Source organism: Ustilaginoidea virens, chromosome 5, assembly GCF_000687475.1.
Source record: "Ustilaginoidea virens chromosome 5, complete sequence".
NCBI lineage: Eukaryota > Fungi > Ascomycota > Sordariomycetes > Hypocreales > Clavicipitaceae > Ustilaginoidea > Ustilaginoidea virens.
Window position 1 is genome coordinate 3219371 of NC_057320.1, and position 24576 is coordinate 3243946.

The 24576-nt window shown below is 56.5% G+C and overlaps 11 protein-coding genes across 11 annotated transcripts; 6 read left to right on the top strand and 5 right to left on the bottom strand.

Moving 5' to 3' along the window:
* Window positions 1-113: 113 nt before the first annotated feature.
* On the bottom strand, window positions 114-2045 carry UV8b_06656 (uncharacterized protein; the record flags this gene model as incomplete). The annotated part of the gene is made up of 1 exon (XM_043144153.1): window positions 114-2045. The coding sequence occupies one exon, from the start codon at window positions 2043-2045 to the stop codon at window positions 114-116; it is 1932 nt and encodes a 643-aa protein (XP_043000088.1).
* A 1365-nt stretch (window positions 2046-3410) lies between these two features.
* On the top strand, window positions 3411-4304 carry UV8b_06657 (uncharacterized protein; the record flags this gene model as incomplete). Its single annotated transcript, XM_043144154.1, has 1 exon — window positions 3411-4304. One exon carries the CDS (start codon window positions 3411-3413, stop codon window positions 4302-4304), a length of 894 nt encoding a protein of 297 aa, XP_043000089.1.
* Window positions 4305-4533: 229 nt separating this feature from the next.
* Window positions 4534-5499, bottom strand: UV8b_06658 (uncharacterized protein; the record flags this gene model as incomplete). Its single annotated transcript, XM_043144155.1, has 2 exons — window positions 4534-5197; window positions 5261-5499. 2 exons carry the CDS (start codon window positions 5497-5499, stop codon window positions 4534-4536), a joined length of 903 nt encoding a protein of 300 aa, XP_043000090.1.
* A 350-nt stretch (window positions 5500-5849) lies between these two features.
* Window positions 5850-7800, top strand: UV8b_06659 (uncharacterized protein; the record flags this gene model as incomplete). The annotated part of the gene is made up of 2 exons (XM_043144156.1): window positions 5850-6217; window positions 6273-7800. The coding sequence occupies 2 exons, from the start codon at window positions 5850-5852 to the stop codon at window positions 7798-7800; spliced, it is 1896 nt and encodes a 631-aa protein (XP_043000091.1).
* A 1017-nt stretch (window positions 7801-8817) lies between these two features.
* On the top strand, window positions 8818-10486 carry UV8b_06660 (uncharacterized protein; the record flags this gene model as incomplete). The annotated part of the gene is made up of 2 exons (XM_043144157.1): window positions 8818-8973; window positions 9200-10486. 2 exons carry the CDS (start codon window positions 8818-8820, stop codon window positions 10484-10486), a joined length of 1443 nt encoding a protein of 480 aa, XP_043000092.1.
* Window positions 10487-10921: 435 nt separating this feature from the next.
* UV8b_06661 (uncharacterized protein) lies at window positions 10922-11295 on the top strand (the record flags this gene model as incomplete). Its single annotated transcript, XM_043144158.1, has 2 exons — window positions 10922-10924; window positions 10993-11295. 2 exons carry the CDS (start codon window positions 10922-10924, stop codon window positions 11293-11295), a joined length of 306 nt encoding a protein of 101 aa, XP_043000093.1.
* Window positions 11296-11587: 292 nt separating this feature from the next.
* UV8b_06662 (uncharacterized protein) lies at window positions 11588-12339 on the bottom strand (the record flags this gene model as incomplete). Its single annotated transcript, XM_043144159.1, has 2 exons — window positions 11588-12032; window positions 12140-12339. 2 exons carry the CDS (start codon window positions 12337-12339, stop codon window positions 11588-11590), a joined length of 645 nt encoding a protein of 214 aa, XP_043000094.1.
* Window positions 12340-13080: 741 nt separating this feature from the next.
* UV8b_06663 (uncharacterized protein) lies at window positions 13081-14321 on the bottom strand (the record flags this gene model as incomplete). Its single annotated transcript, XM_043144160.1, has 2 exons — window positions 13081-13526; window positions 13640-14321. The coding sequence occupies 2 exons, from the start codon at window positions 14319-14321 to the stop codon at window positions 13081-13083; spliced, it is 1128 nt and encodes a 375-aa protein (XP_043000095.1).
* A 1063-nt stretch (window positions 14322-15384) lies between these two features.
* On the bottom strand, window positions 15385-19174 carry UV8b_06664 (uncharacterized protein; the record flags this gene model as incomplete). Its single annotated transcript, XM_043144161.1, has 3 exons — window positions 15385-15475; window positions 15557-19059; window positions 19130-19174. 3 exons carry the CDS (start codon window positions 19172-19174, stop codon window positions 15385-15387), a joined length of 3639 nt encoding a protein of 1212 aa, XP_043000096.1.
* Window positions 19175-19417: 243 nt separating this feature from the next.
* On the top strand, window positions 19418-21546 carry UV8b_06665 (uncharacterized protein; the record flags this gene model as incomplete). The annotated part of the gene is made up of 4 exons (XM_043144162.1): window positions 19418-19483; window positions 20904-20946; window positions 21019-21135; window positions 21233-21546. 4 exons carry the CDS (start codon window positions 19418-19420, stop codon window positions 21544-21546), a joined length of 540 nt encoding a protein of 179 aa, XP_043000097.1.
* A 705-nt stretch (window positions 21547-22251) lies between these two features.
* On the top strand, window positions 22252-24128 carry UV8b_06666 (uncharacterized protein; the record flags this gene model as incomplete). Its single annotated transcript, XM_043144163.1, has 2 exons — window positions 22252-22401; window positions 22599-24128. 2 exons carry the CDS (start codon window positions 22252-22254, stop codon window positions 24126-24128), a joined length of 1680 nt encoding a protein of 559 aa, XP_043000098.1.
* Window positions 24129-24576: the final 448 nt, after the last annotated feature.

The window sequence follows — 24576 nt, forward strand, 5'->3', positions numbered from 1 at the left end:
AAAAAAAAAAAAAAAAAAAAAAAAAAAAAAAAAAAAGAAGAAAAGAACTTTTTCCACTGACCCGTGATGCATGCCACACGGGGCATGAACGGGACTGTTACTGTACGCAGTGCTCAAGCGTCTCGGCCAAAGCGAATGTCAAACTCTTTCAGCACACTCATGATGCTCGCGGCTTCAACCTCGATTGCATGTCTTCCGGTAACTAGCCCTCGGCTAGCGTCCTGGGTGGTGGCTTTCAGCTTCGGTAGCCATGACGAGATATCATCCGCCGCCCGGGAAAAGTTCTTGTGGCTAGAAAGAGTTTGGTATGCTTCTGCGCAGCTGAGTCCCAGGCTAGGTAGGCTGGGGAGAGTTATCTTCTCGGGCTGGGCCTTTGACTTGCAACAGCCACCACTGGCACCTTTGCCTCCGCAGCAACCCCCGGACGAGATGCCTTGCTCGCGACTGTACTTGGCATTCATCAGCCGGCAGAAGAGGCCGGATTTCGGATCAGCCTGGCATTGAGCACAGGTTCCGGGACCATTGGCACCACAGCCGCTGCTTCTTGACGAAGATGACGTCGCGGCGGGTCTTTTGCCTGCCACCCTGCGAGGCAACTTGACAGCCCCTTCTGCGGTCATCTCCATGGCTAGGGGAGCTGCCAGGACGTCGGGCTCTGACGGAGGCGGGGTTTGGGTCTGGTGAGATGCAATGGCCATGGACTCGGTTGGGGTCCATGCAGGAGTCGCCATGCCAGCAGCATCTTCAGCGCAGACGCAATACGTACCATCCTTGCAGAAACCGCAGCTGTCCTTGAACGCGACGGATCCGGATCCACCGGATGGGATTTGGCTCCCGGAAGAAGAAGCTTGGGGATGAGAGGATTGCGATGCCTTGGCGGAGGCCGTGAACCTTGTGGAGAAGATGGCGGTGAAGTCGGTCTCGGTGGCTGGCTTGGCAACCGCGACTGATCTTTGTCGCTTGCCACCAGGCGACAGAGCCGTTGGCGAGCTCGGCCGCTTCTGATCCTGTCCTTGGCCGATGACGAAGTCGTCCAAGCATTGACACGGTAGGCCGAACCCGCATTTGCCGCAGCCAGAGGCCGCCGAAGCCAGTACTTGCTCGGCACAGGCGCAGCGCCCGTTTGGCGAGCAGTTGCCGCAAGTGATGGCAGCGTCAGCCTCTGGATTGTCGGAGCTGATGTAGCTGTCAGGCGGGGTAATGACTTGGGAGATGGGCATCTTTCCACCCAGTTGGGGCTGGCCGTTGCGACCCTCTGACACGCTGTTATGATGACGGGCATCGTGCTGGTTAGGGTAAAGACTCGGCTTCAGAGAGGGGCGAGGCGCGCTCATGTTTTGCGACGGCAGCAAGTCATTACCGTGGCTCCGTTTGAGAGCCTCGGCCTCGGTCTCGGCACGGATGCGTTCCTGACGCTCACGGTCGAGCATGCTCTCCAGAAGCAGGCACCGCGAGCGGAAAGATTGCAGATCCAGCTCCAAGCCATGGATCTGGTCCTTGAGTTCGTCCTCGTCAGCCTGATGAGCCTCTCTAATTTCATCGAGTTGCTGCTCCAGTTCGCCCACGCGCGCGGCGCGTCTCTCGCGGAAAGCACGCTGGGCAGCCCGGTTCTGCGCCTTTCGTTTGGTGGGAGGGGTATCTGTGGCAGGTTTGCGGCCCGGCTTGGGCCGTGGAGGGATGACCCATTCCTTCGATGTCATGGATATCTTGGCCATGTCCGCGGCTGGAGAGGCGGGGCCCATGGCGGCGGCCACGGCTGTCTTGTCGGTCGGGAGAGGAGCGGTCAAGCGGCGCAGAGGCGCAGGGCGGCCGGCTGCTTTGGCTGAGGTGTTTGTCTCTGGCTGCTGCTGGGCGGAGGGAAGCGGTGCTCGGAATTTGAATGGTGGGGCAGGGACAGCCGTCGCAGACCCCGCAGCGGCCGATTTCGGACTGCGCCTGGGCGCGCTTGCAGACGGGATTCTTGCCGGATCGTTGGCCGCTCTACAGACACTTGCGGCGTCCTGGGTCGGAGGCGAGGGAGCGAGGGGAGTGGGCGTGGATGACATTGGCGATGGGGAACTTGGTGCGTTTGCGCGGGAGGCGAGGAAGGCTTGTAGGCGGGCTTGGGTTTGCGGCTGCTCGATGGTGATTCGCTGACGGGTGGTCCAATCACAATAAGGTCTGGGTCGGTACGACCTGCCAAGAAGGGAACCAGTTGGTTTATTCCTATTTTCTTGATCGTGTCGATTCGAATTGCAGCCCGAATATGCCTACTTGGCGGGATGATTTGGCTTTTCGCGTCCTTTGATTTTTTTTTCTTAGCAAGGGATATCAGCCGAGTGGCCGGTGGTGGTAGGACTTTGCTGAGGACTTTGCTGCCCGGGTGTGTCTTGCTGAGCTTGTTTGCGGCTCTTGAGCAGGTTTGCGCTGAATACCATGAAGCAGCTCGCACTGCGACGCGCCAGGGCTCGTCTCAGATACCTTGGGTACCTGTCAATGTACCTACCTATCTGACCACCTAGTTACCCTACCTAAGGTACCTAGGAGGTAGATAGCACAGGCGAGACAGAGCAGCGATGTTATTTCCAAGAGCTGCCTCTTGCTGGACGGGCAATTTTTGCGTGTGGGAGGGATGGAGGACCTGGACCGCATTTCGGACCTCAGTCCGACCGCGGGGTATGGCAGGATCCAGATTCGAACAGGGGAAAAAAGGGAAAACGCTTTGGGTCATTGTGTGTTCCGGCCGCAAGAGCAGCCGCCGCTCTATTTGAACGAGGCGGCGAGTGGATCATTGATCGATTGATAAGATGTGATTGATAAAAACGCTCCATCACGAACACGGCGCCAGCCAATCAACCCGCTCCGGTCCCGCCAGCAGAACCCCTCGCCTCGACTGACTGGCGAATGACCGGCCGCCTTGTGGAGTCATGAGCACCACCTACCTGTTGGCGTTACTATGTGCCATGGATGTAAAGGGAAACGCTTCGGTGTCCGTTCTTCGGCGACCAGAGTCACAATGGGGCAACTAGCCGTGGGAGCGGCCGGAATAAAAATATTCTGTGTGAGAAGGCGCCCCCCCCCCCCCCCCTTCCAAAGAAAAGAAAAGGAAGAAGAAAAAAAGCCATGCGTCTTTGAGCGACGTTATGACTTGTCTAGGCCGTCGCTAGAAGTAACTAGGCTCGAGCAAGTCACGTACGGCCGAGAGACGGGCCGGCACTGAAATGCGCGTAGCGGGGCCATGCAACTACAAAGGCTAGCAAGTCCCAGGTTGGCATGTAGCAAAGAAATAATAGCAAGAAGGGGTACTGGATCACAGCCAACGCGGCAACATCTATAACTTACGGACTGGTCACCATCATCAACTTCGGGTTCAGGAGCAGGCAAATCCCAACTAGCTTCTTGCCAGCCGCTCTCGCCGGCCGACGCAAACCATGGCGCATCCGTCGGCGGCGTCCAACCACCCCCGCCCCACCTCGCCAACCTCGATCGCAGCGCACGACTTCGCCTCCGATACATCAGAAAGCGGCGGCGACGCCCCCCTGCCCTTCCCGGCTGCCCTGCCGCGGTCCGACTTCCTCGTCCCCGACTTCGACCCTGCCGCGTATCTTTCCGCGCTGCCGCACCGCCATCAGACCCTCGAAGACCTCAGATCCGACCTTCGCGATCGAAGCAGCACCATCAGCTCGGAGCTCCTCGAGCTTGTCAACTCCAACTACACGGCGTTCCTGTCGCTTGGATCGGAGCTCAAGGGCGGCGATGAGAAGGTCGAGGATGTCAGGGTTGCGTTGCTGGGATTCCGACGAGCCGTGGAGGAAATCAAAGCCAATGTTGCCAAAAAGAGCGTCGACACCAGGCAGCTGAACGACGAGCTGCGCCATGTGCGGACGAGCATCGAACAGGGTCGGAAGATGCTGGAGTTGAGTGACAGACTGGACGCTCTGGAAGAGAGGTTGACGGTCAATAGCACGCCAGCCGGGGCTGTCGCCGAAACGGACTGGGAGTCGGACAGTGATGACGACGAGGGGGGGAACGGACCAGCCGAGGGATTTCTGGCGAGTTCTCCTTCGAAATTGCTAAAGTCTGCAGCAGAATGCGGCGATGCCGTAATTCTGCAATCGTCTCTTGATCAGCAGCATCCGTTTGTCATCAAGATGCGGGAACGGTTGACAAAGTGCAGGAGCACTCTACTGTTGGACCTGGGTAACGCCCTCAAGGAAGCGAAAGGTGCCGGAGCTAAAGGACACGACAGGCTGCTGAAATACCTGGATATATATCGCATGCTGGACGCTCAAAGGGAAGCCGTCAAGGTTTTGAGAAGCCGCTAGGCGGAGGGAGGGGTTCAGGCTCAAGGAGAAAAAAGAAAGAGAAACAACACCCCCCCCCCCCCCCAGAACACCACATGATGACAGAAGCAAGCTTCATATGATACCCAATCTAGGTAGCGAGCGATTTCTCCGTGAGAAAAGTCTTACATGAGAGACTAGCTCTGATGCCACGATGTGGCCCAACCATATAGTACAGTATACAATGATCATGCCCACGTAAATCAACTCCCTACATGACGCCAGCCAGGGCCTCTGGTTGGACGTCATCCTCGGCATGGTTGAATTTCCCACTCAGACTCAACGCTGGGCCGTTGGTGGTGCTCAGGATGACCTCATGGACCTCCTTGGGAACATCCTCGGAAATCTCAGCACAGTCCGCCTTGATCTTCTTGAGCAAAGCCTGGATATTCGACTTGAGCTGATCAGGGGTATATCCCAGCTGGCCAATAGCCATGCGGATAACACCTTGTCGTTCTCTGAAATCCGCGGCGCCGGCCGAATCGCGAATCGACTTGTTCACGTCGCTGACGATGGTCTTCATTCTTTTGCTGGGCATCAACCCCTTGGGACCCAGGATCCTGCCCAAGCCAGCTTTATTAAGGGCTTTTTCGCTTGATTCGTGGCATATCAAGCGGTCAAACTCAATCTTTTCGTGGCGAATGGCTTCGAAGAGGCTCTCTTCCCCGGCCGCGACGGCTCCAGCCGCTGTTGCAGCTGCGGCAATGTCGCTACCTTCGGGGCAGATAACGGCAATCTGCCAATCGCTCTGGACGGGGTGAGGGAGCCGAATGCTGTTCTTCACGACCGGGCCGTTTCTCGCCGTCTTGAGGTTGATGTGAACTTCATATTTGACGGACGCGGGAGGTTGGCCAACCTCGACAGCCCGGAGAACGCTAAAGCCCCGATCAATACGTTCGAGGCCCTACACCGCTTCGGAACCTGGGGACAATACGCACCGCATGGCTTCGCACAAGGAGAACCGCGGGAATTGCCGCTTGTCGAGATTGTGGCGCTTGAAGTCCTTGGGGAGTGCCCGCTTCTTGTTCACCTTTTTTATTCGCACGACCGAGGCCAGACGAGTCTGTTGTGAGACTGCTGCGGCAAGAAAGCGTGGTATGGAGTTGGCTGATGGTCGGGAAGCTTGCGACATGCTTAGCCTGGCCATGGAAGCCAAGCACCGATCGATTGGCATCATGGTGCTGATGTCGAAGCTTGTAGCTTTGTTTGGGGAATCTTTTTTTGCCAGGCTTTGAAAGCTGATTCAATGATGAGAATCGCCGGGGGTTGACTGCCTGGTACCTTAGGCGGCAACCAACCAGACCCCAAGTTGGACAAAGCAGGAATGATCCTTATCGATAACAGTTGATCCGTCTTGGAAGGAAGCCCCTCCATTGCCTACCTTGGTAGGTACTGTACCTGCTAGCCTAACCCCTCCTCACGAGTGAAAAACGGCGATTTGACTCACGAATTTGCCCATTACCTCCTCCGAGCCAGTTTCTTTTTTTGTTACCACGTTATTTGGTTTTGGGTTATTTTTCATTCAAAATGAAGAAGGAGGAGCTCGGAGCCCTTGCGAATAATCTTTCCGGAGATTTCCGCACCATCGAACCTCATCTACGAGATCTAGACAAGCATCTGACTTTACGAACCCATCTCGAAGGATACACCCTGGGAGACGTTGAGAAGAGTATTTGGCAAACTCTCCGCAGTAACAAAGCGGCTATCGGCTTCATCAGACGGAATGGACTCCCCAACCTGACGCGGTGGTTTACTTTTCTCGAGCAGACCCATCCTGACCTTCAAGAAGACTCGGGAAAGAGCAAGACCGTTGCCAACAAAGGTGGTGCGAATTACAACCTTGCTCTGCAGGATACCGAGAAGGGGGTTGTGACGCGATTCCTTCCTGAACCTTCGTATGTGCAGATTTCATGCTTGGCGCGGTTAATGCAGCTCTGACTTGTTGCGCAGAGGTTACTTGCACATCGGACACGCCAAGGCGGCTCTCCTGAGCGACTATTTTGGCCATGTGGCGTACAAAGGTCAGATGCGGCTCCGGCTCGACGATACGAACCCCGCCAAGGAAAGCGAGGAGTTCCAGGATGCCATTGTGGAGGATCTCGCGCTCATGGGCATCAAGCCTGATTCCCTAACCTACACTTCCGACTACTTTGACTATCTCTACGACATGTGCAAGAAGCTTATCCTCATGGGAAAGGCTTACGCCGACGACACTGACCAGGAGACTATGCGTGCTCAGAGAATGGACGGCATCCCGTCCAAGCGTCGCGACCGGCGCGTCGAGGAGAACTTGCGCGTCTTTGAAGAGATGAAGAATGGTTCCGATGAGGGTCGAGCCCACTGCATCCGCGCCAAAATCTCGGCCGACGACCCCAACAAGGCGATGCGTGATCCCGTCATCTACCGCTGCAACGTGGAAAACGCCCACCACCGAACCGGACGCAAGTGGAACATGTATCCCATGTACGACTTTGCCTGCCCCGTGGTCGACAGCCACGAGGGCGTGACGCACGCACTTCGATCCACCGAGTACACCGACCGCAACCCGCAGTACCAGTGGTTTCTGGACACGCTGAGTCTCCGACAAGTCCACATGTGGGACTTTTCCAGGATCAACTTCATCAAGACCTTTCTGTCCAAGCGTAAGCTGGCCAAGCTCGTCGACACTGGCAAGGTCTGGGGCTGGGACGACCCGCGAATGCCCACCATCCGCGGCGTCCGACGACGAGGCATGACGGTCGCTGCGTTGCGAGACTTTATCATTCGTCAGGGGCCCAGCCGTAACGTGGTCACCATGGACTGGACTAGCTTCTGGGCCGCAAACAAGAAGGAGATTGACCCCGTCGTTGCTCGGCACACGGCGCTGCTGCGCGAGAACCTGGTCAAGGTGAAGCTGACTGGGCCCGAGGTCCCTCGCGGCGTGACGACGGAGCAGCGTCCCAAGCATCCCAAAAACCCCGACGTCGGCCTGAAGGATGTCGTCTACTCGCCGGAGATTCTCATTGACCAGGAGGACGCAAAGAGCTTCGGCGTCGGCGAGGAAATCACCCTCATGGGCTGGGGCAACGCGTTTGTTCGCCAACTGCCCTCGGAGGATCCCATCACGACCATGACCTTGGAGCTCAACCTCAAGGGCGACTTCAAATCCACCGACAAGAAAATCACCTGGCTCTCTGCCGAGGGCCTGCAGCCCGTGCCTGCCGAGCTGTGGGACTTTGACTACCTCATAACCAAGGACAAGCTCGAAGAAGAGGACAACCTGGAGGATTTCCTAAATCCCGATACCTTTAGCCTCGTGGACGCCGTCTGTGACGGAGGAGTCGGCAAGCTCAAGAAGGATGACATTATTCAGCTCGAGCGACGAGGCTTCTACAGGGTGGACAAGGGTATGGATGACTGGGCACCCGGCGAGGCTGGTCTCAAGGGGAAGAGAGTGGTGCTCTTTTACATACCCACGGGCAAGACTGGTGGTAAATAATGGCGCGACACCGGTTCACGTACGGGAAAAAAAAAAGAAAAGAAAGAAAAAGAATAAGAGAAAAAAAAAGGATTGCGGGAGTCAATACTCAGCTGTCAGGTGAAGAGCGCGTAGAGTAGCTAGTCACGGTTTGTTCTTTTGTTGCTGCCAATGGGGCATAGGAACGCGGATGCCGTGCGGAATCGGAATCGGATTCCGTAGGCTGCCCGACTCGACCTTGACCTTGGTCCCTGATTGCTGGTACTTGTGCTGGAGCAAACTTTGATGCTGCAAGAAGAACAATTTTGAGTTTGGAACTGGGGCCCCAGGCCCATGACTCGTCCGGCACTGCGCGGCGAGGAGCAGAGGTCGGGAGCGCCCCACCCCTCGAAGGGCGTGTTGACGAGAAAACCGGCGAGAGTCGTCGGCCGCCGCTGAGCTGGGTTGTTGGAATGGAGATGACATTGTATTATCATGATTCGGATGGCGGTGGTTTTCGGCTCTTTCGAGCAAAGCAATGGTCCAGTCGCAGTTGGAACAACATATGCAGGGAAATAAATGGCCCCTGTGGCCCCCTGTGGCCCGGGGGTTGGGTGGAGCACCAAGCTAGTCTAGGTAGTTCGGCCAAGGCGGCCGGCAAAAGCTGCGAGTGGCCAATCTGACGCCGAGCCGGCCCACCTCACATGGCTCACAGCCAATCAGCTCGCTTGGAAAAAGAAGCAAAGGCAGGTTAAGCCGCGACTCCCGAAACCAAACCCCCATGCCCGCTGGTCGGTTTGATCTTTGATCGCATCGCATCTCGAGCTTCCTTCGCCATTTCCCCTCCCCCAGCTTTTGCTCAAATACCCCACCCATCCGCTCGTACACGCCGTTGCACACCCTCGCCAAGGGCCCAGCAAACTCGCCCGTTGCAGTCTTGCAGTCCTGCTCCCAATCGATCGCCCTTTGCCTCCAGGGGAAAAGGAGGGGGGGATTTTGCCTGCCGCTGCCCCAAGCTGGTCCCTTTGGCTGATGAACCCGTCAGCTCAGCTCAGAAAAATGCCCGACGTCACAAACAGCACCACCGGTCGCAATGGCAATGGAAATGGCGCAAGCGTCAACCGCAAGCAGTCCAGTCCCATGGCTCCTACGTTCATGGTATCTGCCCCCGGAAAGGTCATTGTCTTTGGGGAGCACTCGGTTGTCTACGGCAAGGTGTGTGCAGTTATTTTTTTATTTTTATTTTTTTTTTATTTTTTTTTTTTTTTTCCCCGTCAAGCCGTGCTCCTCCCCCATCTCGTTTTCCCTTTTTTTTTTTCTTTCTTTCCGGCTCCGGAAACCCCGGAAGCTCTCAATGGGAAGTCGTGCCGGACAGAAAACCTCCTGCAGCTGGGCTAACGCACAGATATGTATGACCTTGACTCGTTGTCGTCCCTCGTAGGCCGCCGTCGCTGCTGCCATCTCACTGCGATCCTACCTCCACGTCACGACGCTTTCAAAGTCGAAACGAACCGTGTCCCTGCGTTTCCCAGACATCGACCTCTTGCATACCTGGAACATTGACGACTTGCCCTGGAACGTGTTCCAGCAACCGTCCAAGAAGAAGTACTACTACTCTCTTGTCACCGAGCTTGATCCCGACCTTTTGACCGCTCTCGACCCCCATGTCGAGGTCATCTCCCCGGACAGGGCCGAGGACATTCGCCACATCCACAGGAATTCCGCCCGCGCGTTCCTTTACCTCTTTCTCTCTCTGGGGTCGCCCTCGTCTCCGGGATGTCTGTACACGCTGCGATCCACGATACCGATCGGCGCGGGCTTGGGAAGCAGTGCTTCGATTGCCGTCTGCGTCTCGACCGCCCTCCTGATCCAACTGCGGACGCTATCCGGCCCGCACCCGGACCAACCTTCCGAGGAAGCGCGCCTGCAGATCGAGCGCATCAACCGATGGGCGTTTGTGTACGAAATGTGCATCCACGGCACGCCGTCGGGGGTCGACAACACCGTGGCCACCCAAGGCAAGGCGGTCGTCTTTAGAAAAACCAGCGACCCGAAATCGCCAGCCGTGCGGCCCCTGTGGGATTTTCCCGAGCTGCCGCTGCTGCTGGTCGACACGAGGCAGCCGAAATCGACGTTTAACCAGGTGGCCAAGGTGGCCAAGCTCAAAGCCGCCCACCCCAAGCTGGTCGGCTCGATCCTGGACGCCATGGACCAGGTAGCCGGCTCGGCGGCCCAGCTCATCGCGGGCGGCGGGAAACTCGGCGAGCAAGGCGCAGACAGCCTGAGGCAGCTGGGCGATCACATGAGCATCAACCACGGGCTCTTGGTCTCGCTCGGCGTGTCGCACCCGCGCCTGGAGAGGGTGCGGGAGCTGGTGGACCACGAGGGCATCGGCTGGACAAAGCTCACGGGCGCCGGGGGCGGAGGCTGCTCCATCACGCTGCTGCGCCCGGACGTGGCCCGGCAGGAGCTGGGCAGGCTGAAGGAGCGGCTGCACGCGGAGGGGTACGCAGACTTTGTGACGACGCTCGGCGGCGACGGCGTGGGCGTGCTGTGGCCGGCGGTGCTGAAGAACGGCATGGACGAGGACGACGAGGGGGGCATGGAGATTGACGTGGACCTGTTTCTAAATACCCAGGGCACCGAGGGGGTGGAGAGGCTGGTTGGGGTGCACGGCGACGGGGGGGAGCGAGAGGGATGGAAGTTTTGGCAAGTCGAGGGGCCATGAGGAAGAAGCGGAGAGAGAGGAGGATATGTAAACAACGACGACGACAACAACGACGACGACAAGATGCGACACAGACAGGATGGAGCATGTCATGTGTTGATGCCGTGTGAATGACGAAAGCCTGCGCCAAGTCGGTTTTTATTTCCAAGGCCGCCACGAGCATCCGATCGGCGCCGGCGTTTGCTCCGGACGGATCCGCATCCCCGGCGGCACGCACGGACCCTGCACACCCTGCACCTGCCATGCACGTCTCCTTCCCGCCAAGAAATGGGCGTCCAAAAAAAGACTCGACACATTTGAACACAACACAACACAACACAACACAACACAACACAGCACAGCACAGCACAGCACACAGCCAGCAACACCAAAAGCACCAAGCACCACCAGCATCACCATCACCACCACCACCAGCTACAAGCTGGCCCTTCCGCCATGGTAACCCACCCCCCGCCCGTCCCATTCCCCAGCCACGTCACCGACACTGACACCCCCCACCCCCCAAGAACAAAGACTCCTCCCTCACGCAGATCCACATGCACCGCGCCTCGGACGCCGACCTCTTCGAGGACTTTTGCAAGGACAAGCTGCCCTGCGACGACATCTACGTGGCGCCGCAGCACCAGCCCATCAACCCCGAGGACGAGGACGACGTGGTGCCCGACCAGCACGCCGCGTTTGGCATCCAGCGGGCCACGCAGAAGGTGCGGGAGCCGGCGTGGAGGGACCTGGGGCTGGGGGCGCTGATGACCAAGGGGCCCGGGCGAGGGCAGCGGGTGGCCGGCAAGGCGGGCGGGATGCCCAGGTGACGAGAAGGGAGGAGGGGGGGAATAGGGGATTGTGGTGTTTAGGTTTTGCACGAGCGTTGCCATGATTTTGTCTGGTTGCTTGCGTCGTTTAATTGTCTGCCGCTTCCCATCTTCATCATCACTCTTTGACTGGTGCTATATCGTGAAATGTGGTGCGCCCGAGGAGAAAAAAAAAAAGGAAAGGAAAGAAAAGAAAAAAAAAAGAAAGAGAAAAAAAAAAAAAAAAAAAAGGTCTTGCCAGCGCCAATCAAACGCCCCTTCCGACGAACAAGAGCACAGGCAGCCCGTCCCGTCAGCTCTTCACTCCCAGAAAGCCCTCCCGCTCCACCACCTCGGCGCGAAACTTGACCAGAAACACCGTCTTGCCGGGCCACATGTCCCCCTCGGCGACCGTGTGCGCCGTCACACGGGCGGGAAAGTCGGCGCCGTCGCACACGCCCTCGACCACGCCGGCCACAAACGCCGCGCAGTTGAGCTGGCTCATCTCGCGCGGCACGCTAATGTACCGGTTGACGAGGGGCTCGTTGTCGATGATCATGTACTCGCCCGGCGCGTCCGGGTCGTTGCTCTTCTCCAGCCGGTCCGCCTGCCGGGCAAACAGGTGCTGCCACACGCTCTGCTTGATGAAGTGCAGGAGGGCGATGATGCTCAGCGGCCGCAGCTGGCTGCGCGGGGGCTCGCGGTAGAGCAGCAGGTCGAGGAGCTTGAGGCCGACGGGGTGCCCTTGGGCATTGAGCCTAGGGGCAAAGCCGTTGGCAAGAAAAAAAAAAAAAACAGGCAAGGAGAGGAGACGAAGAAGAGAATTGTGGGGGGGGGGGGGGGGGGGGGGAATGGCGGCGCTTACCGTTGCTCGAGCTCCTGGATGCCCTTGACGCGGCGCTGGGCGTACGTGACCATTTCGCCAAACAGGTAGGCGAAGCTGGCTTGGCTCAGCTCGGCCGTCTTGGACCGGTTCAGGGGCCGGTGGTAGATGGTCTTGCCGTTGCTGGGGACGCGGAGCCCGGACTCCTTGGCGCCTGGCGCGGCGGGCGGGAGGTTCGACATGTTTTTGGGGGGGAGGTGGGGGGGGGCGGCCGGGCGAGCTAGTCTTGCATGGCGGCGCGGGAAGCTGGCATGCCGGGAGCCGTGGATGGTGATGATGGGATGATGAGGTTGATGGGGTTGATGGGGTGAACGGGTTGATGGGTGGGTGATGGCGGTGGGCTGAAGGATGGGGATAAGCGTCAACAAGGCTGAAGCTGTCGCGAGCCCCAACGAGGCGGGCGGATGGAGGATGCTCAGTCATCAGTATCAGTCATCAGTATCAGTCATCAGTATCAGTCATCAGTATCAGTCATCAGTCTCAGTCATCAGACCTCAGACATCAGGGGCCCGCTCCATAGGGAGAGTACGTTACGTTACGTTGCGGCAGAGCGCAGCACTGCGCGGGGTAAGCTTGGCTCCATCCAACCCACGCACCTGTTTTGTTTGCCCTGGCCAACGCCGGTTTCGGCCGCAATACCGATAATCAGCTTTCCATCGTCTATGTATTTACTACCGGTTGCTCCGCAGTCCCGTATGCTTTACAGGGAATATATGTACCGCTCGTGTTGCAGCGATGCAAGTATTATACACGTTCCCCCAAGGTGAAGGAGATATCTCAGCCGAGGGAACGGGGGGAAAAAAGAAGGAAAAGAAAGGAGAGGAAAGGAAGGGAAAGAAAAGAAAAGGAAAGGATAATTAGAAAAGACCAGTTGTCGGCAGCGGCGGCGTTAGCCTGCAGCCTCGCTCTGCCCATTCTCCAACCTAGCCCCCGGCCAGCAGCTTTTCTTGTGCGCCATCGTCGCCATCTCTCGCTCCGGCGTCGCAAGCCAGGGTGGTGGTGGTGTTGGTGGTGGTGGTGGTGGCCGGGACGGGAGCAGCAGCTGCCGCATCGGTCGACGAAAAGGTGAAGCCGGTGACGCTGACGTCGGTGCCGCCGGCCAGGTAATCCTCCGACTCGCCGATCTGGCTGCCTGCAGCCCTCCATCGGGCCATGCGTTGCTCACGCCGCTGCCTGCACATGGCGCTGAAGGCGGGCCAGTACACGGAGTGGTCGTACTCAAAGTCCATGTCGCCGTCCCAATCCGAGCTCCAGAGCTGTTCGGCCGGGACAAAGTGCCTCATGTCCTCGTTGAACTTGAGCTTTTCGCGCGTGACGGGGTGCATGAAGGGCTTTATGATTTTGAAGAAGCCCCACACGATCCAGGGGACTAGATTTTTTTTTTTTTTTTTTTTTTTTTTCCTCGTCGTCAGAAGAAGAAGAAGACGAAGAAGACAATGTAGAGCAAGGAACAGGAAAAAAAAAAAAAGGAAAAACCCCCACCATTGATTATCAAGGCCTTTCCCAGCCTCTCGGGATAATGGCTCTGCAGAATGTGCAGAACCTCGCGGGCAATCGAAATGGGCACCGACGTATTCTGCCTCTGCTTGCTGGGCTTGAAGTTGATCATGAGATTGAGCTTCTCCACCCCCGCCGGCATCACGTCTATGACCCTCTCGACCATGTAGACCAGGTGGTGGACCTGGCGCGGGCTCGGATCCGTGTTTTGCCGCCCGGGGTTGAGGTACTGGCACGGCCGGCCCTTGCTGTCGAACCCGACAATGATTTGCTTGCCCGTCTCCTGCTCGGGGGAGATGTACTCGGGCGTGAAGCCGTCGATGCCGTACTCCCTGCGCCAGGCCAGGGTGTCGCGGAGGCGCTGCTCGGATTCCCCGACGCTCCAGCTGGTGGCGCGGAGGTACCGGAGGATGCATTCGCGCGTGAGCCACGCCCGCTCGCGCTCCGTCACGGGGCCCGACTTGTCCTGCCTCGTCTCGCCCGAGGGGCAAGGGGAGCACGCGATTCGGCCGAGGGCCTTGGCTCTGGCCAGCAGCTCGTCGTACTTGGCTTGCTGGGCTTGCGTGAGCTGGGGCCTGGGATCCGGCTTGCTGAGCGGAGAGGGTGCTTCGATGGGCGTCTTGCGAACCGCGGGGGGGGTCTTGCTTGCTTCTTCCGCGTCTGCCATTGCCGTGCGGTGTATTTTCTTTTCTTTTCTTTTCTTTTCTTTTCTTTTCTTTTCTTTTCTTTTCTTTCTTTACGGCGGCGGCGGCGGCGGCGGCGGCTGATGCTCGAGTTTCTATGCCCGGGGAGAGCACGACGTGCGGAAAGTGAGTTAGTTGGTGTATGGGGGGGGGGAATCAAGTGAGGCCAAATGCGTCCGATCGGCAACCGAGGCAACCGACCTGTTGGACGTGGGAGCCGCGTCCTTGTTTCCTTGTTTCCCTTTTGTTGTTGTTTTTGTCTCCTTTTTTTTTTCTTTTTTTTTTTTTTTATTTTGCCCGCTGCAGCGCGCTGCTGATGACATTCATTCAGTCCATGCTGGGAATCCCCCTGTTCTCACGGATAAGTGGAGTCTCTGGTCAGCCGCTTTAGGTACCTAGGTACCCTAAGGTATTCCTAGCTTCCACAGGTTGCGGATACTTGACACCCAGGTTCACTGACCTACCAAGTAGCCGGGTAGATACCCAGGACACGGGTACCGCGACACTCTTCCCTGAAACGAACCTGTCAACCTCCTTTTTTCTTTTCCTCCTTATTTCTCGACACAGGACTTCTGTACGGCAAAAGTTTCCAGCAAAGGAACTGCTACTCGCCTGGTGCTTCAAGTCCATCATGTACGCATTCCATGGGAGAATATGGGGAAAAAAAAAAAAAAAAGAACCGCTGTCTCCCATCCATGTACCTCCATCCCTTGGTATATCGTGATGCCGCTTCCCACACCGTCCCTCGACTCATCATCTACCATCCCAACCCGCCTGCCTGGCAAGCTGTCATAATATATGCTGGCTTGCAGCGGATAGGACACGCGCAAAGCTTCAAATCAAACAAGACGATGAAAAAAAAATAAAAACCAAAAGAACAAAAGGCAGTATCGGAAGAAGGAGCGCCGAGTTTCTTATCCCTTCCCCAAAGACATATGCTTGCTTTCCTTGCCATAGCATCTACAAAGTCAAGACACCCAAACACCATAATCTGTAATCCGTACCCGCCAGCTAAAAGCTCCCCTCTGGCCTTTGCTAGGGCTCCCGTCACCTGTGTGCCCTTTTCAATGATCCTTGCTCCAGAAAGGACTGACTGGTGTGTCGGTCAAACCCACAAGTCTCCACGAGATAGGTTAATCTGGGATAATGATATATATGGTCAGCATGGATGAGACGGGGGAAGGGGAAAGGGGAAAAGCGAAAGACTGCAGTCACGCACTTCTCGTTGGCAATGATTTGGGCCCGCACATTTTCAAATCGTTCCTGGCTTTCCAACCAGGCCTTGGCACGCCCCATCGGATCAACCTTCTTCACCCATAGCCGGAAGTTGCCCGTCACCGGTCGGTGATCGCTGACCCGAACCTCGTGCCTCTGGTAGTCTAGTTGACGCACGCGCCCTTGTCCTCGGAATAAAACACGATCGCACCAGGCCGGGCTTCTCCGTTTCTCACTCGTGTCGTACGTGTCGGTGCCGACATCGTATTTATATGTCGGCGAAAACGTGATGGGGAGTTCTTCAAACGCGCGCAAGCGAAACGCCGGGTTGCGCCGGCGCGCCACGAGTAGCTGGTCTCGCTCCAGCAGCTTTCTCAACTGTTGCTGCTCCACTGCCTTGACCACCGTATCACGCGACATTGTGTCGATGCGATAGTTGAGGTCCCCGTTCAATATGCAAAGCTCATGATCAAGAATCATGGAACCGTCTCCCCCACCGGTAAACGTATCCAGCCGAATGTCCGGGTCGCGTTCGGCTGGGAATAAGCTCGCCTCCAGTATGGCAGCAATGTCGTTGTGTCGTGAATTGGCATGGGATTGTCCCGCGGCAAGATGACAGTTGACGAAGCAAAGGGAGGTGTCGTCGACTTGGAAACGCACAGCTACCGCCCCTTTATTCCCGTGCAAGCCTCCCATGCCTCGTTTAACTTCGGCTGCGTGCAGATTCCGGATCCTGTCTCTCATGTTCGACTTTACAAACACGCAGGTAAACAGTCCAACCAGGGGTGACGACTGAACGAGGTGGTAGAGATCATTCGAGGGCATGTAGTCATCCAGAGTCTTGAGTAAGAAGTCTCTCCAATCGCGATATTGATGACTCATCCTCTCCTGCTCAGAACCCTCCTTCTTCTTCGACTTGAAAAATCTCTTGGCCGTAGCAGTCTTGTCCTCCAGGTCGACAAGTTCTTGGAATCCGAATATCAGAATGTCGGGGGACCCGCTGGACTGTAAAAGGTTTTGGAAAAAGGACGAGTCACCGTCCGAATATCGAAGGCTGTGAGGGGTAGATGCGCCGGCATTCCACGTGAACACCATGGCTTTGATCTCTTCGAATTCGCAGTAGTTGACGTCCTTGGACTTTAGATCGTCCTCCAGCCAGTTGTCCTGCAAGATGCCATCCCAGATCTTGATCCTGCTGTCAACGCCCAGAGATAAAACCTGCAGCCTGTCCATTCGATAGGCGCTCGACGGATCAACCTTCAGCTTGATCACAGAGTGGTCATGCGCCTGCCATTCTTTTTTGACTGTCCACGGTTGCTTGGTGGTGTCGTAGACACATATTTTGCCAGTGTTGTACGCGGCCCAGACGTCGCGGCCCACTCCGGCCAGTCCGTTGATTTTGCAGGAGCTGACATTCAATATTTGCTGACAGGAATAATCCGAGGTCGAGAAAATGCTCACTTTGCCGTCCACATGGCCGAATAAGACTCTCCCTTGCGCCGGAACCAAGGTCGAGCCGGCAGTCACGTCGCCACAACCTTCTGCCGTCAGCGGCCTAACCAGCACCTGAAACGGTTTCGTCCCATCCACCGTAGGTTCAAAGACGCGGATGAGCTTTCCCGTCGCGTGCCAAAGCTCGTCACCAACAACCATGGAAAACGTGTGACCCCTTGGCAGTCGGGTTGGTTGGACTACGGGTTGGCTCCTGAGGTTCGGTACGCCGTCAGAATCGGGAACCCAGAGATTCAGAGTGCCTCCCTCGTCCAAGGACCACAGCTCTTTGGAATGACGATATATCATCATGAGCTCGGCTTTGCCATGGACACCAGACCGCAGCTCGCCGATGCGTTGGGTCGCAACCTCGACTTCCATCAGCTCGCCCACGTTGGTGCCGATCCATATGAAAGAGCCCTCGTGTTCAGGGTCTGCAGAAGGCTTGAAGGCAACTGCTGTTGCCCTGACGCCTTCGGTGTGAGACAGGCTCATAAGCTGCTCCCCGTCAACAATATCCCAGACCCGAGTCAATTGGCCGCTGGTGCATGCTCGTTCTCCGCAGACATCAAAAACCCTGGGGTCGTACTTTGTATTGACTTCATAGCAACCTTTCTTCACAAATGGCGGGCGTCGATTCACGTTTGCGTTGTCCGGAAAAGCCGTCACATGGGTAGCCGCTTCTGTACCTGCCGTGGGGCCCTCGGGAGACAGACTTCGCGGCGTAGACCGAGCAGTTGTTGGCTGAAACGACGTAGAGGGACCAGGATCTCTGTCAGCTATTCTGGCCGCTTTTTGGGAGAGACTCTGACCTCGAGACGGCGGTGCTGAATATTGGTGCGTTGTGGAATCCTGATGCAGCAGTCCGGGAGAGATCGAGGTATGCGATGCATCGGATCTTGGTACGTCTCGTTGAGCTGGCCTGGGCGGTTTTGGCGGAGGGATATCCGCATTAGCAGCGGCTGAATTTCGAGTATCTGCACTCAAATCCCTAGTTGGACGACGCCTCAGTGAAGAGGAAGACGAGCCATCTTGTATGCTCTGTTGTGGGACGACGACTGGCTTCAACGGCCCGCTCACGCTGGGTTCTCGTTCCAGCCTTCTGGCACCCGCAGAAGGGTGTACTGGGGAAGAGTCAGATCCAGAAAATGGAGCCTTGGACCTATTTGACAGGGCGTCGTTGACGTTTGGTCTTGGTCGCATTGGTAGCTGTGGCGGGACTTGTTGAGCAATTTCCTTCTTAGCGCTCGTTGGCGGGCTGTTGAAGGGGGACATTTCGTTCCGTATACTGCTTTTGCTCGGCTGTCTTGGTGTGTGAGCATCAGCAGATTTCGAGCAACTAGGCGTGATATTCTTGGACTTATCAAGGCGAGGGGCTGGTGGAGGCGGAGGCTGTTTGCCCTCCCGTTTCAGTTCACCCGAACGTCGGGGCGGTGGTGGGGATGGAGGCTGCGAAATGCTCAGCCGAGGGGATCGTGGAGCTGAGAGCGGGTGAATAGGAGTGACGGGCTGACTAGGGGGTTTTACGGTTTTGGATGAAGCCCCCGGAAGATCTTCAGAAACAGCAGTGGCTGGATCGAGAAACGGCGACTGCTCTTCTGCTGCGACAACCATCGCATGCCCTTTGGGCGGTGATTGAGGAGGGAGGATCTTAACAGCTGGAGGTGGTGGCATTGCTGAAGCTGTAGACATGCGGCGCGAAGGCTCTCGGCTTTGCGACGGGGCGTGTGGCATGGTGGAAGCCTCATTATTGCGAGAAGTAGACGGCGATTCGCTTGCGTGAAGTTGTGGCGGCTTGACAGGAGGTTTGGCGGCTGACTTGACTGGTGCAGATAACGAAAGGGAAGGAGTTGGGCCTGAGGACAAGGTTGCGTCTTGAGAAAGCTTAAAATTCCGTAGCCTGTCGGGCTTGGGAGCTGGTGAAATAGGTCTGGAGGCAGAGTTCAGTGATGGTGGAGGTGCCGGGGTAGATTGGTTCAAGGTTTCGAAGCGAGCAAGAAGAGAGGAGACGGTTTTCTAATGGAGAATAAGCAGGAACTGTCAGCATATCACTCTCGTCGTTTCGGCGTTATGGGAGAACACGCACGATAGACGAGCCGTCAGGCCCATCATCATTGGTTGCTGGTTCCATGATCAAAGTGCGTCCAACTGTTCTGAGGCTGAAAGGCGACAGTGGAGATGCTGCGATGCTTTGAAGGCGTAGCGGAGGTGACCTTCACCGGCGTCCATGCTGCAACCAATCCAGAGCCATTCCCGAACGTCTTGACGAGTGTGCGATCGTATCGGCAAAGTAGAGGTGTCGACGTGAGGTGCGTTGCGCTGCTTGGTACTCTGGCAGAAGAGAGGCAAAGCGGCTTGACAGCTGACCCCACCAATGAATCGGTTCGGAAATCGGGATGGGATGGATGTTGGCAGGGTGCTGTCTAAGACTGTCCCAAGAGTATGTGGATATAATGGCTGGTTTTGGAGAGTTCCAGGGATCTTGAATCAACAAGAAAGGGCAGAAAGGCAGCACGTAAGTTCACACAGCCCACCACCTGTATAAAAATGTATAAGGGATTGGCTAGGCTTGCGTGTTGTTTGTTGATGAGGAACCGGACTTGGAAGGGCCGATGGAGCGTTCACGTTTCACAGGAAACACAGACACTGTGGTGGCACTCGAGGATTGTACGGAAGCTCACAGTGCACATTGGAGCTGGGAAACGTGAAACAGGCGCTGGGGCATTTTTAGCATTTGCGGTTCTGCAGCCACCCCTTTGAGTGTGGTGAGACAGGGCAACGGTCACCAAGGAACTAGCGCGTAGGCCAATCAGGACGGGGCAATAATGCTACATAAGGGTGAGACTCAGAATTAGTCATCCCTTTGAAGGTTGCGAAGGTGCAGGCTTTATAGCGAACCGGGGTTTGAGCCAATGGAAAACCGTACACTGCGGGGTACATTGGTGGACTGAGAAATAGTATAATAATATTAAGTGCCAGCAATTCCCAGACTTATAAAGAGCTTCACTGCACATATTGCACCTATAGACGCATTTAGCTATATGCTTTAAAAACAGACCTTATTATGCCTCTATCAATAGGCTGCTTAATTTAGTAGCATTTAAGGCAGATAAAAAAAAAATGTGTCATCTATAGCATGAGTACTTAAGGTGTCCCTTATTAACTCTTTTAAAAATGCCGGAATTTCTAGTATAAGGATTTTAGTGATGAAGGTTTAGTGGCTAGGCTGGTCTGGTTGCCAAGGAGGTACGGAGTACCCTCTAGGTATCTAGCAAAAAGTGGGTCCGTCATAAAGTCTGCACCTTCTCACCTTCAAAGGGATGGGACATTGCTGCATCCGCAACGCTAAGTTGGGACTAATAAGTAAATCGTCCAGAGCTGACGCGTGCTCAACGTGTCCAACGGTTATGGAATTTAGCCGAGACTCCAGAGTTCCAAGTTCCGAGTTCCACTTAGCAAGAGTCTACGATGACCGTAGGAAGCAAGCCTGTCGCAACAGAAATAGATGCCCATGGCAACCCGCACAAGTCTGGTGCATTGAGTCAACGTCTGGCGGGGTGATGAAGCGCTGGCGGTTGCTGTGCTGCGCGGCCCTGTCGGTTTGCTAGGTGCACGTGCTTGTTTGTTACTTTGCACTCCGGAATCGGTACAGGTACCTAGGAGCTGGTAGTGTTGGCCCAGGCTCTCGCGGCAGTTAGACTGCCAATGGACCAAACGTCTTAACCCCTACTCCGTACCTACTCTGTAGGCCTGTTCGGGCCCCACTGTGGCAGACAGTTGCCGATCCCTTCTTCCCACTCTCTGCACAAATTCATCATCCCACCCAGCAGCTCCAACCTTTTCGTTGACATAAACAACAGAAAAACAGTCAGACTATTGTTCTGGACCGCAGGCATGAACACGGTAGGTATAAGCTTCCCCCAGTCTCATGGTCTTACGCTCCACGCAGGGCCTTCTCTAACGTGTAGTCCCCAGGTGAAATCTTTCTGGTTAGTGCGGAAATCTCGATGCTAGCCAACCTCGACTCTCTCGAATCATCTACCTCGGCTAAATGCGTAACGCACAGGTTGGGCTGGGGCTCAGTGTGCGTCGGTAAGCACAAGATACCAATTCCCGGGAGCCTTTTTCGACTCGGCCCTGCAGCTGCGGCTGGCTGACACGTCTTTGCTTTGGTATTATCCCTTGACAGCCGGTGCCGGCGCATACTACTTGGCCAAGCGAGAAATCACTGCCGACAAACAGGCCAAACTTGAGGCCGCCCGAAGAAAAAGGCAAGCCATCCGAACGATGGAATGTGCAGACGAAGTCGAGTCCGGCTCCTCTTGGACGGCGGATGCCAAAGTACCGACAACGGATACAGCCGGCCTGCCAAGCCAGGAGGCGAGCTTCGATCCCGCCGCAACAAGTCATGCGGCGGCGACGGAGCCGCAGCAGATAAACGAAAGGAGCAAATACGAGAGCCAAAAGGTGTACAGGAGTCCAAAGGGGGATCGCTTTTCATGAGAATGGATGGAGCTTGAGGGTTGACGGATGATGAGTCTGCTTGCTTTCCCCGGCCGCATGGTGGATGACTGATGTTGCGTCTGCGTGGCGGGGTGTACGTCCCAGTGGATACAACTGTACGATTGATTATATGCTTGCTTGCTTGCTTGCTTGCTTTGATGAATGAGCTGTAGCTTGTTTGCAAATTCGAAAATTCCCCTCTTGTGCAGCATGCATGCGGCAGAATTGACGGCATCAACATCGGTTGGAATGCGCTGAATGGCAACAGTTTCTGGATGCTTGCGGATGCATCTTTCAGCAATCGACCGAGGGTCTAGTTTCTCAATTCAGCGCCCCCTCCATTCAGCTCTCTGTGCCAAATCCCAATCGTCCTTGTCTCATTTCCTCTTCCTTCTCATCAGCATCAGTTGTTTCCAGACGGTCAGGTCAAGCTTGACGCCCAGCTCAACGGCAGTCCCTTGCAGGGGATGGCCCCACCTCCACGCTCAAATCGCAACCCCATTGGCGGTGTGCTGCAACACTGCTCGCCAGAGACCCCAAATCCAAAGCCTGCATCGATCGGCCCTCCCCAAAAAATAAAAAAAAAACAAAACGTCGGCGATGCCAGATTTCCCTTTACAGCTACAGCGTCGTCTGCCATTTCGCCCAACTCCCCATCCCTGAGCACCAGAACTCTGCTCCCGGCTCGCTCGGCCGCCCCTAGTCATGGCAAGTCCAGAGCTTGCCATCGCCAAGGCCGCCCTATCCGCCTCTCTCTTCCGCGCGGATCCTTCATCAATAAGCCGCCCGTCCGTCGATTCTTTCATCCAACTCATCAACTCGACACTCGCGCAGTGCTCCCGTCCCAACGTTCAGGTTTGCAACCGCTCACCACATGCCACTCTCGAGAATCGATCACCCCCTTCCCCCTTCCCTTCCCTCCCCTTCCTCGGAAACGCTCCCTCTAAAACTATGGGAGAGGGGGGGTTCGGGGGAAGCAGACGATTCTCGATCCGTTCTTGTGACCATGCTAAGTTCGTGCTTTTTTTTTTCTTTTTGAAAACCATCAACAGAATTGCAAAGACTACATCGCCAGCAACATTTCCCACTCGACTGGCCGGACTACCTCTCTTGCAAAGTATCTCGTGGCGCTGGCAAAGTCCCAAAGCGACAACAGCTCTCTGCCTCGTCCCAGCGCAAAACGCCGGCGTCTGCATCTTCTCTACATTGTCAGCGACGTGCTGCACCACGTTGTCGTACGGAAGAACAACCGGGAGCTCAGCACACCATGGGAACCTTACCTTGGCCCCCTCTTCGGGCTCGCCGGCTCGCTTGACAATGGCCCCAAGCACATGAAGAAGCTGGAGAGCCTGATTGATCTGTGGCAAGAGAGACAGTATGTCGCCGAATCACTGATACCAAAGTTGAAAGACGCTCTCGCCTCTGGCGCATCCTCTGGTCCAGCGCCCGAATCGGAAGCAGAACCGACATCGATCAAACTGGCCAAGGAGGCGCCTTATATCCTGCCCTCCTTCCACGGCGATTCCTCCACAGCCTGGTACGACCTCCCGGCCGCAACCTGGCTCCCTCATCTAGTGCCGAATTCCACGAAACCCATGTTGCCGGACCTCATCCGGCCCATCAAACTAGCCCCGGGCCCTGCTGATGAAGCGCTCGTCGCTGCTGTCAAGGGTCTGCTGACCGATGCAGAGAGGATATTCTCCAAAGACTGTGTCCTAGACGACGACACCCGGGTGGATATCAACGAGCTGGGGGAACGGGTGGTCCTGGACGAAATCACGGGGGACGTCATCAGCGGAGAGACGTACTACGGATGGTCCAGGCAATTTTGCCAACGAATGAAAGACCGCAAGAAGGGCAACCGCGACGATAGGAGGGGCCGCTCGGATTCGCGCTCATCCTCCCGTTCCCGCGATAGGGGCTTTTCGCGAGGACGGCGACGCCGCAGCACTTCCTCGTCTTCCAGATCGTTCAAGCGCCGGCGCGTCTCTCGCCCAAGAAGCCGTAGCAGAAGCTACACTCCTAGCAGGTCGAGGAGCCGTGACCTTGACCGCGGCGGTGATCGCAGCCGCAGCCGCAGCCGCAGTCGCAGTCGCAGTCGCAGCACCCGCGGTTTCGGCCGGCGATCCCGCTCCCGATCCCGCTCCCGCTCCCGCTCCCGCTCCCTCTCCCGCTCCAGATCTTCGCCCCGCTCTCCCCAGGTCCGGGACGCGCCTTTCGATCACGAAACCCATTTTCCTCCATCCACCATGCCAGACTTCGACATGTCGATGGCTCCTCCTCTGCCCCCTCCGCCCCCCCCTCCCGCAGGTTATCAGGGACCTTGGCCTCCCCCACCGCCGCCTCCCCCCCCAAACATGAGTGGCCTGGTACCGGGCTGGGTGCCTGATCCGGCTTTTGCAGCCCAGATGTTGGGTGCCTGGAACACTGGCCAGATGCCCTGTCCTCCGCCCTCGCAACCCCACTACAACAATCATTTTGGCCAAAGGGGCGGCGGCGGCGGCGGCGGCTTCGACGGTGGGTATAGAGGTCGTGGAAGAGGCCATCACCGTGGAGGTGGGGGATATGCAAGGGGCCGGTGATATAGCTGGCATCATCCAAGCAGGATGACCAGAGACGTCAGGTACCAGGTAGATACACCTCTGTACGCTGACTTGCGTGAGGATGAATACTATGATGACTCGATGGGGGCATTGCATGCATGGTTATAAGACAGTAACAGCAACAACAACATCACCACCACCATCATCATCATCATCATCAAAACCTGTTTGATTTCCCGCAACGGAGACGTTATTTTGAGTCAAAAAGCAAAAGTCTAATGGATGAAGATTCAGCCCTCCTCGGCGCCGCCTGCGCGACGCAACCAACAAACAACCCAGGTTCTGGCCACCAACCCCCAACCCAACCCGACGGAAAAGGGCCAGGACTTCACGGCAAGCCCTCGTCGCAAGCAAGACAGCCTTCCCAAGACGATAGTAGCCCGGCAATCATAGAGATAAGCACATCACTCTTCATATGCTCCTCGCG